The sequence below is a fragment of the Camelus dromedarius genome, chromosome 15 (genome assembly GCF_036321535.1).
Source record: "Camelus dromedarius isolate mCamDro1 chromosome 15, mCamDro1.pat, whole genome shotgun sequence".
NCBI classification, from domain to species: domain Eukaryota; kingdom Metazoa; phylum Chordata; class Mammalia; order Artiodactyla; family Camelidae; genus Camelus; species Camelus dromedarius.
Window position 1 is genome coordinate 29,180,288 of NC_087450.1, and position 18,993 is coordinate 29,199,280.

The 18,993-nt window shown below is 40.3% G+C and overlaps 1 protein-coding gene and 1 pseudogene across 2 annotated transcripts in view; both read right to left on the reverse strand.

The window, feature by feature from the left end:
- The window catches only part of PPP1R21 (protein phosphatase 1 regulatory subunit 21), a 99,351-nt gene that overhangs the window by 21,296 nt on the left and 59,062 nt on the right, over positions 1-18,993 (reverse strand). Inside the window, exons 22-23 of one of the 2 annotated variants that reach the window (XM_064494507.1) lie at positions 13,685-13,743; positions 12,957-13,074 (exon numbers count right to left, since the gene is read on the reverse strand). The exons of the other annotated variant lie outside the window; for it this stretch is intronic. Of the exons in view, the coding sequence (XP_064350577.1) occupies positions 13,699-13,743 (45 nt within the window). The 3' untranslated portion in view covers positions 12,957-13,074; positions 13,685-13,698. Of the gene's footprint in view, positions 1-12,956; positions 13,075-13,684; positions 13,744-18,993 lie in introns of those variants that run through there. 2 annotated transcript variants of the gene reach the window in all.
- Positions 12,214-12,693, reverse strand: LOC135323062 (large ribosomal subunit protein eL29-like; annotated as a pseudogene).

Consider the following 18,993-nt stretch of genomic DNA (forward strand, 5'->3'; position numbering starts at 1 on the left):
AGAAGGCCAAGGATGACTGCAGGTTTGGTTTCCTTAAAAAAATAGGATGTAGGGGGCGGGCATGGGAAAGGTATGTCTGTATAGATATCTTTAAATATTATAAACAGGCTCTGCTCATCTTGATCAGCACTCCCAGAGCTGCTGTCAGCCACAAGCAAACAATCAATTGTTCAACGTAAACCTGTCTGCACTGTTAGAGACACAAGTAAACACACATGCCAACGGAGACAGAACATCATCTCCACAACCGAAGGGCACAGGAAGTTCTCCACAGAGGCTTTTCCTCTCAACACAGATAAGAGTTAGGATGCTGGTTTGCCACGAGAAGGTTTTCATCTACTATAAAGAATATAAAGAACCACATTTGGGGATAGGAACAGTGTTTGGAAATTCAGATCTCTTGTGGACTGAGAACATATGGCCAGATACTGAGCAAGACACCACACCAAGGTTGTCCCCTGATGTGCAGAGTTAGCACCTGGTACTGTTAGGGCCTCTCCTCTGTTGCGTTCATTCAGCAGCATCCAGGAACTAACGTAGAGGCACTGACTTACTTGTATTCTACTTTACATACAGCAAAATAAAATAAACTTTAAAATCCCTAGCTAAAAACTTCAGTCAGTATGATAGGTTGGGTTGACACAAAAAACTACACCCTTCCAATCTAAACACTTCAAAATATGAACAAAACTATAACAACAAAAATATTAATATATAAACATAAACAAAGCAGAAATCTCTAGATACCAGAAATAAAGAGAGAAACCAAAGTAGGTCAATCAGTGGGAGCTGATGCCAAGGGGCTCATGGAACAATCCAGACCAGATAGAGGCCTGAATGCCCGGGGGCTCAGACTCTAATGCCTGCAGCGAAGGGAGTCCAGGTGATGGCCATCTTACACTGGGGGCTGTTAGTGAAGCATTTACATAAAAGTGGAGGTCATAAAGTGAAACAGTTCTAGAGGAACACCATTAGCCCATCAGAGGAAAGGGCAAGAAAGCCTGTCATCTGCTTGGGCCAAGAGAAAAAAATGAGTGACCTAAAAAAATCTGAAATCCAGGCTTGCACCACAGTGTGGGAACAAGGTTTAAGTGCATACTTTCAGGTTGTACAGGGCATATATGCCAAGACATTAACCAAACGGCTCGTTTGGAATGGGTGAAACCCAGAGAGGACGAGCAGAAGCAAATGTGAAATCACTTTACAAGGATATACTAGCAGTCTTAGGTAGACAGGATTTCTACAGAAAACAACTCTTGGCAAAGATGTAAGACAAGAGGAAATGAATCGTCATTAAAAAAAATTCAAAAGCAGAAATAACAATCTAAAAATATCTTTAAAATATTGAAAGAGAGAAAAAGGATTAGAAATTATAAGACAGAGGTAATATTTTTTAAAAAACAGGTAGATATCAAGCACCAAATAGAAAGCCTAGAAATAAAAATATATAGACATTAAATTAAAAAAAACAATGGATGGGTTGAACAGTAGACTAAATTCAGTTGAAGAAAAATGAATAACCTGGAAAACAGAACTGACAAAATCACTCAGAATATAGTTCAGAGATAAAGAGTTATATACAGCTGACCTTTGAACAATATGGAGTTGAAGTGCGAGGGTCCACTTATATGTAGATTTTTTTCAAGGGTACCACATAGGCCTCGGTTGATTCCAAGGATGTGGAACCACAGATTTGGATGAACCACAGATAAGAAGGAACTGCACATATGAAGGGCCAACTGTATGTTATACGCAAATTTTCAATTGCGCAGAGGATCAATACCCCTAAATTTCCGCTGTTCAAGGGTCATGTAGTAAGGAAGAGAATCCTCAGACGCGGAAGACTTACATGATAAAATGAGAAGGTTTAACATTCGCCTAATGGGTTTTCCAAAAGGAGAGAAGAGACAGCATGAGGGACTCAACATCAGTGTAGGGGCTTTTGTCTCTTAACATTCATTCCTGTATCTCTAGCACCTAGGAACATTCTCAATACACGGTAAGTGCTCAGTAATTACTTTAAAATAGATTTGTAGAGAAAACTGAGTAACCTTTAGATATGAAAACAGAGTCTTCAGATTAACAAGCACACTGAATTCCAAGTTGAATATTATAAAACAGACTGTACCTGGACACATTCTAATGAAAAGACACAACATGAAAGACAAAAAGCTGAGACTGAAAGTCTCCAAGAGAGAAAACAGATTACCTATAAAAGAATGACAAACTGAAAAGAGATTCCTCATAAGGAACATTTGAGACAAAAAGATAATGTAATAATATCTTACAAAATGCTGAGGGAAAAATATCTACTTAGAATTTTATACTTTGATAAATTATCCTTTCAAGAGTGACATGAATAAAGACAGTTTCAAAACAAACAAAACCAAAAATATCCACAAGATTAAGAGTACTGCCACTCCAGAACTTCACTGAAAAAATTATCAGTATGAAGAAAATGGACACAGAAGTAAGGAATGGTAAGCAAGAGGCAATGTGAAGACAAGAAATTGGTCAAGTTAAATAATAAATTTTGACAGTAAAAAAAAAAAAAAACAGTAGAAATAACAACATTAATGATTAAAGGCAGGGTGGGGAGAGGACTATACACAATGTGGGTCTAAACCACTAGACCACAATAAGCAGGAAGATGGGAAGAGGGCAGACTAGATTTAAAGCCATCTAAGGCCACCGCATTGTTGAGAGGAAAACAGAAACTGATTAACTTTAGATTTTGTTAAATAAATGCACATGTTAAAAATTTAAGGATAACTACTAAAAGAATACAAAAAGAATTTGTTTTTCAAAACAGTTGATGGAAAAAAAGTAGGAATATACAAAACTTGACCAATCTAAAGAAAACTATGAAAAGAAGAATAAAAGAAACAACAAAAAATAGTAAATAGGAAACACAAAAACTTAAGATGGCAGAAAGAGGTCAAATGTATATAAATTACAAAAAATGCAAATGTTTAGACTCTATTATTAAAAAGACAGATTTTCAGAATATAATGAAAAAGAAAATGAAGCTATATATAAAAACTGTTTCTAAGATTCACAGTTAAAATTATACAGAGAAGTTAATATAAAAGGATATACAAAGACACAAAAAACAGTAACTAAGAGGAAGTACATATGGCAACATTAATATCAGATAAAATAGAATTCAGGACAAAAGCATTAATAGAAATAAAAGGACAGTACATAACAAAATAAGTTCACCCAGGAGAAATAACAATCATGAACTTGCATCAACATTGATGGATTACAGTGAGAAACTGACAAATTCACAGAGTGGAAGATTTCAACATTCCTTTCTAAGAAACTGAAGAGAACTCAGCAGGCAAAATTAAAAAATCAGGAAAAACATGAGAAATTTGAAAAACACAGGTAATAAGTTTGACCTATTAGACTGATATAGAATGTTGCATCCATCAAGCAGGAAGTATATTTTTCTTTTAAAGCACACATGAAATACTTGGAAAAATGTCTATGTAATTGGAAAGGATTGTTATTATACAGACCATGCTGTTCTTTCATAATGCAACTAAATTAGAAATCAACAATAATTTAAACAAAGTTTTTAAAAAGTTTTTTAGAAAGTTGAAAATGGAAAATTAAATAATCCATGGGTTAAAAAAGAAATGAAGTAAAAAAAATTTAGTCAAGTGGTAATGACAGTACACATATCAAAACTTGTGTGATGTTGTTACAGTAGTAAGTAGAGCTAACTCTACCGCTTTAAGATGCATTTACTGAAAAACAAAAAATAAATGAGCTAGGAGTCAACTCAAGTAGCTAGAAATGGAAAGAAGAAACAATACAAATAAAATGGAAAAAAAGAAATAAGAAACAAAAAGTATAGATAAGAAGGAAGCTAGTTATTTCATAAGACTAGGTAGACTTCTATATTAATTTTTAAAAAGAGATGGCACAAATAAACAATAGTAAGAATGAAAAAGGGAATGTATGTATCTTAAGATATAGTCAATATTTATAAAAACCATATAAAAAAGTTATGAATAAGTTTATGCTAATAAATTTGAGAAACATGAAATGGATCATTAAAACAAATTATCAAAACTGAATAAAAAATAAATAGGAAAACCTAAATTCATCAATAATCATTAATGAAATGAAATTGTCAAGAACTTGACACACATACCCTGGCTAAGCAGTTCAGATGATTTTACAATGAATTTTATCAAACTTTTAAAGAACAGTCTCTACAATATTAAATATAGTGAACTGGTGCAATGTTTCTGATCTTAGGGGAAAGCATTCAGTCTTTCACCATCAATTATCATATTAGTTATAGGTTTTTTTGTAGGTACCCTTTAGCAAGTTCAGGGAGTTCCATTTCATGAGTAGTTTGATGAGTTTAAAAAAAAAAATGTATTTTCTCTATCTCTTTCATTACCCTAAGATGTTGAATTACACTGATTGATTTTTTAATGTTGAAGCAAGCTTGCATTCCTGGAACGCATTCTACTTCATTATGATTTTTAAAATGTATCAACAAATATGACTGATGATATTTTAAGCATTTTCGTATCAGCATTCATGATGGATACTGGAATTCTATTTTTCTTTTCTTTTAAGGTCCTTGCCAAATTTTGGTATATTAGGTTGGACTCCAAAAGATCAGTGGGGAATGTTCTCATACCTGTTTTCTGAAATAGTTTGTGTACCATACGATATTATTTGTTCATTAAATCCTTGATAAATTTACCATTAAAAAATTTTTTTAATTAAAAAAAAAAAAACAGATAGTCTACCTCTCAGAATCTGCTTAAGAAAAATATATATGAAAGAGGAAAAGTTGACCAATTTATTTCATGGAGCTAGCTAATATAAACTTGATACCAAACAATGTAAGAACAACATTTTTTAAAAAAGAAAATTATAGAATAACTGTTCCACCTATGAACATTTGCAAAAACCCAAATAAAATACTAGCAAATGATATAGTTCATAGGATAAAAGAACATATATGTGTATACATATGCAAGTAATCTCCACATAATTGAATATACTCATATTATTTATCACACTATAATATTAAGAAAATTATATCACCTCATATAATTTACATAAAGATATTAAAGCATTACATAAAATCAACACTCAGTCATGATAAAATGTTTAAGTTGTTAAAAAACATTAATAGAGGGCAAGTCCCTAATTTAATAAAGAATATCTACTGAAACCTTAAGCAAACTTTATGCTTAATGGAGAAAGTTTAACATAACTCATTAAAGACAGTAAGAAGACAAAGATGCTCGCCGTCACTGTTACTATTAAGTATTTTACTGGAGGGTCTACTCAATACATTAAAATAAGAAAAAGATATAGGTCATAAGGAATTAAAAAGAAATGACAAAATATTATTGTTTTGTGATTGTCTACCTAGAAAATTCAAGAAAATCTACACAGAGACTCAGAACTAATAAGAGAAGTCAACTAGGATGCCACGTACAAAGTCAAAATTCAAAAATCAGGAAAGTTTCTATGGGGCAGCAAATAAGCAATTTCAAAATATAATAAGAAAATAAGATATCATTTATAATATCAACAAAACATTTAGAAAATAAAAATCGCAAAGTTGTGTAAAACATTTATAAGGGAAATCACCAGTCATCTTTCACCTGAATAAAAGGAGATGGGAAGACCTGATACCTTTGTAAAGGTGTTAGTTCTCTAGCATATAAATTGAACAAAATTTCATTAAAAATCCCAACATGATTTTTTGCATGTGTGCAACTAGACAAACTAATATTTATATGAAAGCCAAGAAAGCCAAGAAATTCTGAAAAAATATAAAAGTAATTGTAATGGCTAAAAATTATTGTGTGCTTCCATATACAGCAGGCACTATTTGGACATTTTGCATACATTATCCTTGAAGTGGATACTGTTATCTTTTGTACAGACAAGGAGACTAAGAGAAATTAGGAAACTTGCCCAAGGTTACTTGGTATTCTTAGGAGAAGCAGCAGACACAAGAAGACAATGATGTAATATGTTCCAAGTACTGAGGGAAAATAATTGTCAGTCCAGAATTCCACACTCATTCAAACTCTCATTTGTAAGAGCAAAATAAAGGCATTTTCAGGAATACAAATATTTTAAAGTTTACCAAAGACCTGTATGAAAGAACTTCTAAACAGACACTGACATGAAGATAAATGAACTCAGAAGGAAGGAGTGGGGTGTCAGAAGCAGCAGCCTCCAAAATGCATTGAATAAATAAAACAATATAAAGTAGGTGAGAAAGGTGGGACTAAGGAAAGTATACGTAAGAAACAGAAGGTGTATAATAAAGTTATTAGTTATTCAAAGTATAGGCCATCAAGTCTTATGCGTATGCTAGAAGTATAGGCCATAAAGTCTTATGCGTATGCTTAGAACCACTAAGTTGGTTCAGTGCTTCCTTTTGGCCATATAAGAAGGGAAATGTCAATTAAAGGATTCACAGCAACCCTAAGACAAAACAGACAAGTTGCTCACGAGTACTATTCCTGGCACTGAGACCACAAAGACATTCCTCATATGGTTAAATGGATACAAGAAGTAGGACTTTGGCCCAAGTATGATAATTTGCTTGTGAAAGAGGTCCTTGACTCTGACAAATTTTTTTCAACAAGGTGATTTAGAAGCATCAGCCTTCCAGAAATCTCTTCCTTGAAGAACAGATAAGATAAAGCCTCCTTCTTAAGGCATGTTATTTGAATGACCAGGTGTTTTAGACAAGCCCATCTTTCCGGAGACCTTTGCGTACTTTCCAGGAAGAGGATGGATAAGGTGACTTCTGGGCCTGGTTGCCTGTGAGGGGACATGGTGGTACAGCATGTGGGCTTCTGTCCCAGAGCTATCCCCAGAATATTTCCACCTCCACTAAACCAGTTCATCCTGCCAGTGCATGGGATCACCCACATAACCGGGCTTCCAAAAAAATAATTTATTATTGTACTGTCACAGTAATAAGCATAGAGAAGCAATAAGCTTTTCTTTTTCTCTCCTGTTCCATGGTAAATCCTTGACCTATCCATCCTGACATTCCATATAACACATAGGTAAGTGGGAGCCTGACAGCTTTCCCTGGGTCTTCCTGCCCATCTCACTCCTCTGAGAAGGCCAAGAACAATGAAAGCCCACATTGGTACAGCTCTAAAGACATAATTTGCCAATCTTTAAAAACTCTGCTTTCTACCAGGATTGCTGCAGAATCCCATGGGGTTCCTGGAACTTCAGGCTGGCTGGGAAGCCTCTAAGGAATTCTGGATATTTCTCATTGGTACAGCTGGTTCCCAAGGGAAGGTGAGCTACCCCTGACTAAGTCTGGAGCAATTTCCAAGGACTTCCAAAGAGAAGTGACAGTGGGAGATGGAAGAGGTGGGAGACAGAGACATTTTATAATTAATCAAAACTGATTCTTACTGAAGTTCTTACTAAAGCACAAATTACTTTCCGTTCCTTTTCTATTTTTCCTTAAAATAAAACTAAAAAAAAAATAAATTAATAATAATAATAATAATACACATGCAGGGAGATGGTAGACAGCAATGATTGAGATGTGTAGACTTTGGCCACTGACCCAAATTCAAGATTTAATTCTAGCATAGTGGTTATTCAACCTTCGCAAGTTTCTCCTCTGATTTTAGTTTCTGAATCTTAAATCATGAGAATAGTAGTACTTACCTCAAAGAGTTTTAAAATGAAATATGTATGTGCTTCATACTCAATAAATGTTAGCTATTACTATTGTTAAAAAGTTGAGAAATACAGGCAAGCACAAAGAAAATCAGAAGTACCTATAATCCCACCATCCATTTCCATGCATATAATTCCAATATTTTAGGGGTATATTTTCAAAGAGTGAGATTCAGTGCTTTCTATTTCATCGCTTGCTTTTAAAATCTAACATCCCTACCCTAAGCATGTCTACACAATTTGGTATTCTTGTACAACATGATTTTAAAAGGCCACATCATACTCCTTTAGGTTATTTTACTTCTTAATGACCTCAGCCCTCCTTCCTACTCTGCAGGTCCCACATCTTGTGTATTTCCAACTCACATGACCTGTCCAGATGATAGCTGGCTGCTTTCTAATGGCTAACTGGGGAGGTAGCCTTCATCTCACCATCCAGACCACGGGCTCCTTCAATCAGGGACACGTTGCTAGCCTTCATTACATCCCCAGCACCGAGAGCAGCCTATCTGGGACTGTACAGCAAACCTTCATGACTGATGGCAAACCTCCCAGTTTAACAAGATTCCACAAGGGGATACAAAAGCTGAACAACGCAGAAAGGCCATTTCTCTCCAAACAGCATAAGGTTATTTTCTGGGGCATTAAGTACACTATTAAAAATTCTCAGGAAAAGGAAGAGACTGAAGATTTTTATCTGAGTGCATTGTTTTTCTAAGCACCAGGTCCAAACAAGTTCAAAACTTCGAAGGGCTTTCTTTTTGAATGGAAGTCACAACACTTCCTTACCAATGACATTTCGAGACCACAGTAAAACTGTACTAATTCATACTAATGGGGAACAGCCAAACTCAATCAGCAGAGAAAAATGAATTACATCCTTTTTAAAATAAAGGAGTTTCTTTCCAATGAAATTCATTTTTAAAAAAATCTTTACTTCCAAATAGTTCAATACCTTAACTTGTTTTGATGGGTTGTTCAGAACCTGGTCTAAGACATTTTATAACTACATTTATTGTTTGTATAGAAATGGGAATGTCTGAAGTTTTTGAGAAGTGCGTTCTCCCTAAAAACAGTAACAGTCAACACTCCCTACAATCTTGTTCATACAGTTCACTCCTTAGGAAAGCTTTTTCTTTCTCGGTCATGTGGAAGCAAACCCCAGCTCAGGCTGCCCCATCTCCCTCCACTCCAGTTCTGAGTGAGTGGGCAGAGAGGTTTGCAATATCAACCCAGATCAATCCCTAAAAAAAACAAACAAAACAAACAAAATGAAAAAAACAAACAAACAAAAAAAAACCCCAAAGAACTCCAGATTCCAGGCTTGATCTGTCCAGACCCATCTGAGAATTAACAAGCTCCTTCTAAGCACCCAGAGAACTAAGCCTGTCACGGAAACACTGATTCAACCCTAACAAGAACAGACATAAAAACCACACAAATGAACTAAACATTCCTCTACCCAATCAGCATCAAGTTGAAGCAACAGCCTCAGGATTAAAATTAAGTGAGGCTGTTTTTTCTTTGTGGTCCTGCTCATTTTCGACTCTTCTATTGCCTTCTTTTCACAACTCCTGTTTATTAGAAAGTGGGGGAGCTGGGAAAGGGCTGGAGAGGAGAGAAATGCAGGGACTATGTATGCCAGGCTGGGAATGCCAACAAACACTGCGGTTTATGTCAGGCAAATTAAAACTTCTAGCCTGGGGGAGGCTGCAATAGTCTGATTAGGACAGCCTGAAAATAAGCTACACTGAACTCTCATCTCCCACTAACACAGTTAAGTATGGAGTGAAGTCTTTACTTTCCAAAGATGGGGTTCTGCACAGTATTTTTAGCAAGCATTCTTTTTATTATTTTTCCTGTTTCTTTCAGAATTAGAAAGGCTAATTAAATGAAGTATCATTATTATTTGAAGAAAGCATAGTCAGAGAGGTTTAAAAATAAAACGAAACAAAACAAAAAGACGCCCAAGAGAAATAGTAAAATCCTAAGGAGGAATGTATTTTAATTTCCCCTTGGGTACACAAAATAGGACTTGCGGGTCCAGGGGACCCAACGCCAAATCCCAGTGAAAGTCACTCCTGCAGGAAATGTGTGGGCAGGTGTGAAGGCCCCTGTGGCTGTGGCTCCTCGGCCTGGCTCATCGCCCTCTAGGGCTGGAGCGGGCCCCAGGCTGGAGATACCAGCCTGTGGGACAGGAGCCTCCCAGGGAAAGGCGGGGAAGGGGAAGTAGCAGCACGAGTAACAGGAGCCAAAGAAGGAAAGTGAGAGTCTGGGGGTGGGGGGATGCTGAGCCCCCGAGAGCGGGATGGAGGACTGGCGCTGGTGACCCGGGTCCGGGAGGCCCGCCCGGACCGCGTGGATTTGGACGAGCCCCCAGCCCCGGCCCTCGGAACTGAGTCTAGATTCTTCACTTTGCTGCTTGAATTTTCCTTCTCTTGAGAGCGGGACCCAGGTCACAGCAGCAGCCCCAGAGCTGAGGTACGGAGGGGAAGCCCGGTGGGGCCCACCCGGCGCGGGCGCTGCGCCCTTAGGGTAGCGAAGGCGGTGAAGGGGAGGGGAAGGGGCACCGCGCGCCCGGCGCCCAGCCAGCCCGGGCGCTGCCTGCGTCCCGCGGCGCCGGCGCCTCCGCCACCCGCAGTTTCCCAGCAAACCCGGGTAACCCACTCCGGAGAGGGGGCTCCCCATGCCTCCCCGTCAGTCCCCTGGGGCTGGTCACTCACGGGCAGCGCGGCCGGGGCTCCGACTCAGACCGCCGCCATCCACCCCGGAGGAGGAGCAGGAGGAGGTGTGGGAGGAGGAGGGGGAGAAGGGGGAGGAGAGGGAGGGCCCAGAGCGACCCGGAGTGAAGGGGCGGGGAGGGGGTAGCCACTCCGCGGAGGCTCTTGCGTCCCTGCCCCACCCCCTGCTCCGTCCTCTGCCGGATCCCCACTTCTTTCCCGCCGTGGATCCCCAAAACTTTTTCTGGTGTCTGATTCTCCATCTCTTCCCTCTCCGTTATCTTCCTGCACCTGAGTCTCCAGCCCCCAAGTCGAGGAGAAGGTGCTCCGTCCCCCAAAAGTGGGGCGGGGCAGGGGGAGGTATGAGTTACGTTTGGAGGCCCCTTGAAATAGACGGCTGGGGCCTTTGACAGATCTGAAGCCACCCTGCACCCCCTAGGACTGCTATCATCGCTGCGTGGTGGGATGATGGGGGCGGGGCAGGGATGGGATGAGACTTGTGGTCGTGTTTTCCACCTTGCTTCACTGAGCTTTTGGGTTTTCTTTTCTCTTGAGATCAGATAGGAGAACTAAAGAACTTTTTTGACGTTTTTTAAAAACTTAAGTATAGTTGATTTACAGTATTATATTAGTTTCAGGTGTACAGTATAGTGATTCGGTATTTTTCACAGATTATACCCCCACTAAAACTTTTTACAAAATAATGGCTGTAATTCCCTGTTCTATTCAATATATCCTTGTTGCTTATCTATTTTACACACAGTAGTTTGTATTTCTTAATCCAACACCCTTAATTTGACCCTCCCCTCTTCCCTCTGGTAACCACTAGTTTTTCTGTTGAGTCTGTTTCTGTTTTGCTACATACATTCATTTGTATTGTTTTTTAGGTTCCACTTATAAGTGATATCATACAGTATTTGTCTTTTTCTGTGTAACATTTCACCATGCATAAAATTCTCTAGGTCCATCCACGTTGCTGCAAATGGTAGCAGTTCATTCTTTTATGGCTGAGTAATACTCCCTTATAGATGTGTGTATATATATTACACCACATCTTATTTATCCATTCATCTGTTGATGGACACTTGGGTTGCTTCCATATCTGGGCTAAGAATTATTTTTGAAGCCTCTGTCAAGTGGCTCCTCTTTTCCCTGAAGGTGGGGCCAGCCCTGGTGCCAGGGTAAGATGAAAGGTGAAGATGGAATCCCACCTTCAAGGCCCATCAATACTAAAGAGGAGGAGGAGACAGACTAGTGAAGGGCCAGGCTGTGTGGATGAGGCAGAATGCAGAAGAGAAGGGGAGTTGTCCTTCAAGAAGAGCTTAAAGGGTGGCTTCTAGTCCCTACTCCATCACCTCCTAGCAGGTGACTCTGGGCAAGTCACTTGACATCTGAGCCTCTTCCACAAATGAGGCTGCCCCACTAGCAATCAAAATAAAAGAAGATCCACTAGTGCCCTTTACCCTGGAGGGACACCTAACCCCAGGATAGGAGGCTTGTGAGGGTTTGAACAGACTCAGAGAGGAGAAAAAAGGGCATTCCAGGCCCTAGGACATGGTGCTTTGGAGGCTGGCAGGACTGAAAGGCTTAGGGCAGGTGGGAAATGTTTGGATGAGAAGGTGGGACTGGACATAAAGCAGAAAATGGGAAATCCATACAGTTTTTAAGCAAAGGAATATTTTTTTTCCTGCCTCAGGTTTGTTTGTACAAACAGCACAGGTAGACATGAGCCCCATGCAGACAGCAGCCCAGAGGTCACACCAGTCCTTTTATCCTCACATCAGTAGATGAAAGCCTTTACTCTGGAGCCTTTGTGGGGGGCCTGGGCACTTTTGGGAGCCGGAGCCGGAGCTGCAGCTGAAGCTGTGGCCTTCGTCTGAGCCTCGTCCTTGGCCTTTGGCCGACAGAGCCTGAGACCCTTGGCAATGTGGGCATGAGCACATTTTCTGAGCCTGGGGTGAGCAGTGTAGGCAAGTTGACTCAGCTTGCGGCTGTTCCTCTTTAGGATCTTGGGCTTGACCTCCTTGGGCTTTCTAAGAGCCTTGACAGCCTCAGCACGTGCACTCATGGCCTTGGCGTTGTTGGCCTGCATCTTCTTCAGGCCCTTCTTGCTGTGCTTCTTGGCAAAACGTGTGTTCCTCAGGAACTTGGGGTCCACCCCCTTAAGAGGTTCATATCGTTGTGATCAGGGTTTTTTGATGCCATTTCTGTGCCACTTTCAGGACTGGTTGTGTGTGGTGTGGTTCTTCAACTTGGCCATGTCTGCACTGGAGCTGGGAGATCCCGAATCAAGCAAAGGAATATTTTGATGCAAGTGGTATCCTGTTCACTGTTGTATTCCCAAAGCCTAGCATACAATAGGTACCCAGTAAACCGTTTTGGATTCAAAATGGCGATTTAGGAATACCGATTTAATGGTCTGAAAAGTCCATCTTTCAGATGGACTATCTGGGAAGAGGGGGCTTGAGCTCAAGGAGAGGAGTTAGGAGGCCCTAGTGAACATCTCAACATGAAGGACAATGCCTGGTGGTGGAAAGGAAAGGAAGGAATTCTGATTGGACACGTCCTTCTGTTTGCACCGCAGTGTGATTGTCTCTTCAATGCTCTTTTAGGTGTAGTCTTACTTTTGACCTTGGTGTTCCTTGGTGAAATGGAAAAGATAACCAGTCAACTGCCAGCCAATGGTTAGAACCTGTGCTGAGGGCTTTGAGGAAGGAGGGAAACATTCAGAGAGGGCATGGGAATGCCTTAAGTCACACAGCTGGGATCTATTTAGGATACTTTTAGCTTCAGATAAAATTTCTAATTGTGTTTATGCTTAAGACATCCTAAACCACCAGAAAAAGGCATCAGGTCCTCCTCACTTCCCTATTTCCTCCCACGACCATCCCTCAAGAGTTGAGGAAGAGCAAGAGGGAGCCTGGAGAACAGAATGTCAACTGAATGGTAACTTTCAGAGACTTTTCTGTGGAATCAGACAGGTACTACATCATAGTCAGCCTTCTGGTAAGGAGCTGAGAAAAGTGCAGAGCAAAAAGGACAAAGAAAGAGAGAGGAAGGGAAGAAAAGAGGAGCTTTGACCCCAGGCATTCTGGCTGAAGCCTCAGACTGAAACTCCTGTATACTGTGTCTAGCCAGCCCATCTCAGAAAATGCCACAAGTAACAATTGGAGAAAGGACTCAAACAGGAAACCACACCACACTGGACAAACCAGCAACTGTCGATGCATTTAAATGAGTCCTGAGCTTACCTTCTTTAATTCCATCATCTTAGACTAAGCAGCATGGCCTTGATTAGTAGGCAGTCCACCTAGTGAAAGAAATAATTGTTTTGGAAACTTTGACACTTCTGCAAAGCAAATAGGCCCATAATTTTCTAAAGACCAAATCAGTTGGTTGAAAACCATTTATCTTTTGCAAGAGACAGCCCCTCCTCTTCTGTGTGACTCAGCGTGGCCCCAAAGGTTGCCACTTTCATGAATGCAGATTTATTTCTTGTAACTCCTCCACATATTTCCAAAGGACCCTTTCTGGCAGTATCCCTTTGTATCAAAATCTGTTGGTAAACAGCTCAGCCTGGCCTCAATAGCTAGGCCACCACAGCTGTTCAAGGCTGGCTGTGACCTCATGTTACTCCAGATCCTGTTCTTTTCCTAGCTCTACAGTAAGGAGACCCTCAGACCACATCACTCTTCTTGTCATTAGCACGTTTCCCTTTCCTGGCAGCCTTTTTAAGGAAACCATTTAGAATTCTGTTTAACAAGGGGCCCCCAAATTCTCTGTAAATATGATCCAGTATATTAACTCGGAATTCCTCAAAACTCAAATCAGTTGAAGCTGTCAGTATCTGTTAATATAAATTCAGACTGGCTTGTGGAAATGCCTGATTTGAAAGGGGATTTGGTTGGAAAGTGAGGACTTCAGATCTAGAACAAGCTTAGCCCTAAATGCTTGATAAGAACATTCCTCCCTAAAAACTTGAAAACAGTTAAGTCTCTATTTATATTGCAACGTTCATTCAAGACAGAGTAAAGGCTTGTGGAAAAACCGTACTCAAAAAAGGTATTAACCAGTGATAGCTTCAACAACAGTGAAAATGAAACAGGAAAAAAAAATCACCATTTTAGGCACATGATGCATTCTGGACTGATATTTGAAGAACACACTGTTTTTAAACAACTTTATCTATGAGGAAACTTGAATGCTGTGTGGAAAGAAATTTCCAAAGATAAATAAAAAGCCCACATCTTCACTGAGAATGCCAACTGAAATCAATGGTAATTTAGGGAGATGATCACTTAATCAATTCTGATTGGCTATCCTTTGTCTTGGAGATGGGACACTCTTAGGTGTGGCTTGAGCTAGTCATACAGTCCCTTGGCCTGCTCCCTAAAACGTATCCAGTTAGCATCAATTGAACACGTACTATGTACAAGACATCCTGCTAGGCACTGTGGGGGAGTAAGTATAAGGCATGGTTCCTGCCTCACAGCATCTGTAGTTGTTCAGAGAGACAGCATACAGCAAAATGGGATGTGTTGACAATTTAACACAACAGAAGAGGTGCCCTAAGGAAATGCAGGAAAGTGGAAGAGAGGGAGCGTATTCTTCAGCATCTGAGCAAGATGTGAGCGACATTTTGTTTTTGTTAGTTAACTGAACTGCATTGTTTCTATTCTTGGACTTCTGGGGTGTCACCACTCAGCCATCCCACTAGTGTTTAGGGAATAGTGGGGCTGAGTTCAGAGGTCATTAAACACACCACAAAGGTTCTAAGTGGGGGAGGTACCTTTTGAGGCCCCTACATCCACAAACCAGACAACAGATTCCAGCATGTTTCTACCCAGGAGTCAATTCTAATCCTCTCCTTATGAAAACAGTTATTCTAATTCTGCTCTATAACCTTTTCCTTCAAAGATTTGGAAGAACTGTAATGGGTTTTCCTGCTCTAATGCTCTGACTGCCAGATAATTTCCTAATTTGGAGCTAATTACCAAACTGCTTAAAAATGTAAGTCACAGGCAACACTTACTGACAAACTTTCCACTTACCACCATGGTATCTGAGGACATGGCCCTTAGCCAAGAACAGAAGCTTCCAGCTTCCTCTTCTATCCCAGAACAGACTATTCCTTGTCAGTGTGGCTCTGCCAGATGGTTTCTTAGCCACCATCAACCAAGTTGCTATCTTCATATGTTAAAGTTATAGAGTTAGTTTGAAGACTTTTAAGAGCTGGGAACAACTTTCAGGGTCAATGCTGCATAAAACAAAACTCTGAACTGTACATTTTTCTGTCTGACGATTTTTATTATGAAGAAAGCTTTCATTCGTAGTCATCTGGAGAGAGCCTTTCCCTCCAACTTGTTTGATGACTTTCTTAGCTAATTGGTTCCTCATTTTACTTATTTTTTTCTCACATTTTTGTTTGGAAATAGTGCAGCTGAGTTTTTGTTTTAATGGATAATGAACTTGGAAGTGGTCATGTTGCTAAAAAGTATCTGTTAGCATAACTGATAGAGTTAATTTCTTACCAAAAACAGTGGGAAAGCCAATTTTATCAGCTTTGAAAAGTGAGCAGTATTGCTTATAATAACATAACGGGGGTGGGGGGGGGCGTTTAAAAGTGATCTGACAAGACACATGCTATTTTATCACTATTTCTCAAGCTGCGCATGGAGCATCTTATCCCTTCTCCCAGGCCTGCTATAGAACAGAATGTGAACAGTGCCCCCTAGAGTTGTGCAGCCAGCTAACCTACCTCCCGCCCCATCACTTCCTATTTAAGAGTTTTTTTCTCATTTGGAGTTTCTTATAACATAATCCCAATTCTTATTAAAAACTTATATATGCATGAAAAAACAGGAATAAACAAAATATTAATAGCTGAATCTCCATAGAAGGAGATGTGTGCTCTTGAAACTTTCCCTCATTTTCCAAATTTTCAACAATAAGCATGCAGTATGTAATCAAGAAAAAGTCGGAAATGTCATTTCAATAAGTTCTGAAAATTCCATCTCCTTCAGGAAGCAATGCATGATAATTAAAAGTCATTTTTCTTATTTTTTCCTTTTGCTCCAACGTGGATTTCAACCAACTGAGTCCCTACTTTGGGCCCAGACCGAGATTTCTCTCTCATTTTTCACCTTCCAAGCCCCCAGAGGTCTGGTCAGAACAGACGACGCTTTGAGAGGGGCGCTGCAATGGAGGCAGAGGCACAAGACACTCACTGAAGGGCTCGTGGAGTGTGAAACGGTATTTTAAGAGTGGCAGCCACTTGATGCCCAGAATAATGAGGAAGGTAGATCCCAAAACAGCAGCAGTACTGCTGGCCTGGAGACCAGCCAGGATAGCCTGGAGCAGATCAAAGGACTGTAGGAAAGACTTCTTGATGGAGATAAATCTGGCTGAACACCCAAGTGAATCTGACAGCAGAGACAGGAGTTATATACCGAGAGAGAATTTAGGAATAAATGATGAGTACCATAGAAAATACAGATAAATAAATAAATAAATAGGTAAGTAAATAAAAAGCCAATTATTAACTCCAGGGAAAACAAAGAGTTGTACAAGAAAGGAAAAGTAATCAGGCTACATCGTGTGACTCGGCGACCAACAGCATTTAAATAATCATAGTAAGGAATATACTGAATATCGACCTAATCAAAATGTTGGTATAACTAGCTTGAGAGAAGACAGGAAAACAGGAAGCATGTATATGTATGTCAGTGGTGAGGAGAGGGAGGCAGATGAAACAGAGACAAATCCTCATCTTCCAACCACAAAATCAATTGATAAAGCCTAACGGGAAAAGCAGAAGTAGCGTGCCATTTGGAAATACGGCGACAGACACCAAAATAGTGACTGCAAGTGCTTTTCTTCGGGGAGCGTGATACGAGGAGGAGGATCAGGAGGCTGTTTTTGTTTGCCTCGTTTTGTTTTTTTCTTTGTAGTAAGTATTTTAGAACAGTTTGACTCAAACTAAGTTTATAACTTCCATAAAAATACAGACACTTAATTACAAATGTTACAGCCTTGACAGATTATCCCTCACTGCCCACTGTGAGACTAGCCCAGAGCAGGCTGGATGACCTGTGGCCATCTGTAATTATGCATGGACGCGATCACTTTGTTGTCTCACTAGCAGGCAGCCAGCATGCCTGTTTTGCGTATCAGTCTCATCAGCACTGACCACTCAGCAGGCGCTCCACACATCCTTGTTGAGCAAATGATGAAATGAGTAAGACAGATACAGAAGGTAGTGCTCCCCATCTTTACACAGGTACGCATAACTGAAGGGTTTACAGGTGAAATGAGCCAATGTCTGGGAATTGCCTTAAAATAGTCCAGGAAAAAAAAAGAAGAGTGTAAAAAAGATAAAAAAAGATTAACAAAATGTACATAAGATGTGATGGGGACATAAGAGTTCATACTAGTCTCTCGTTTTGTGTATGTTAGAAAATTCCTTTACCAAAAAAAAAAAGAGAAGTAACAACAAAGTTTGTACAGGAAGAGGATTATAAGGGAGGGGTAGCGTCATGGCATAAATTTATTAAATTCAGAATTTGGTAGTTGGGAAGGTTTGTATAACAGGGAATATGTAAATAAAAATAGGGGTCAGAGGAAAAAAAAAAAAAGCATGTCAAGACAAACACTGTACCAGGGCCGTTAGCCCAGGAAGCTAACTGAAAGCTGAAAGAAGGGTAGAGGTACATAATGAAGACATGGAAAAGGAAAGCTGGATGGAGTACAGCAGTTACTGATCCTCCAAATACAGAGCACCAGTAGGAACAGAACTGAATGTCCCCAATTTAAAGCAGAACTACAGCACTGCAGTAGTGAGTGACCTAGGCTCTGGAATCGGCCTAGCCTGGATCTGACCCCTGGTCCACACATACCAGCTGTGTGACTGTGGACAAACTGCTTAGCCGCTCTGAGCCTTGGTTTTCTGTCTGTTAAAATGGGGGAAGTGATAGCACCAATGAGATATAGGTATTGGAGGTTTAAATGAAATAAGTCATGGCAAGCCTCATTCCATGCCTTACTTAAGTAACTGGTTAACAAATGGTGGTTATTATATGCCGGGGCAAGGTACTCTGCCAACAGAGCAGAGATCTTAGCAGTTAAGTTGAAAAGGGACAATTCTGCCAGGGAACCAACTGCACCCTCTACAGTCCTGCCCTGTCCCTCAGGCCGAGGAACCCTCCCAGATGCACTGACCCTTACAGAACGGCCAAATAGTCCCCAAGTACTGCCTGCGGGTCTGTGGGAACCAGACACCATGCAGGGTAAAAGGGGCCACCAGTCTGAGAGCTCTGGCAGCTCATGGCTGATGGGAGATACAACTCTCAGCCACCAAAGCAAAGAGGGACACAATCCCAAGATTCACATTTTCTCTAAGAGAAAAACAGGCCCAGCTCTCAGGAGAAGTGTAACTGTCCCTGACCCAGAGGTCTGAGTGTGTTCATAAAGACAGAGGGCGAGGACGCTGGGCGCGGGGAAGAGAACAAGGAGAAAGTGCGTGATGGTCAGCGTGTGTGTCCACACGCACCCACTAGAGCTG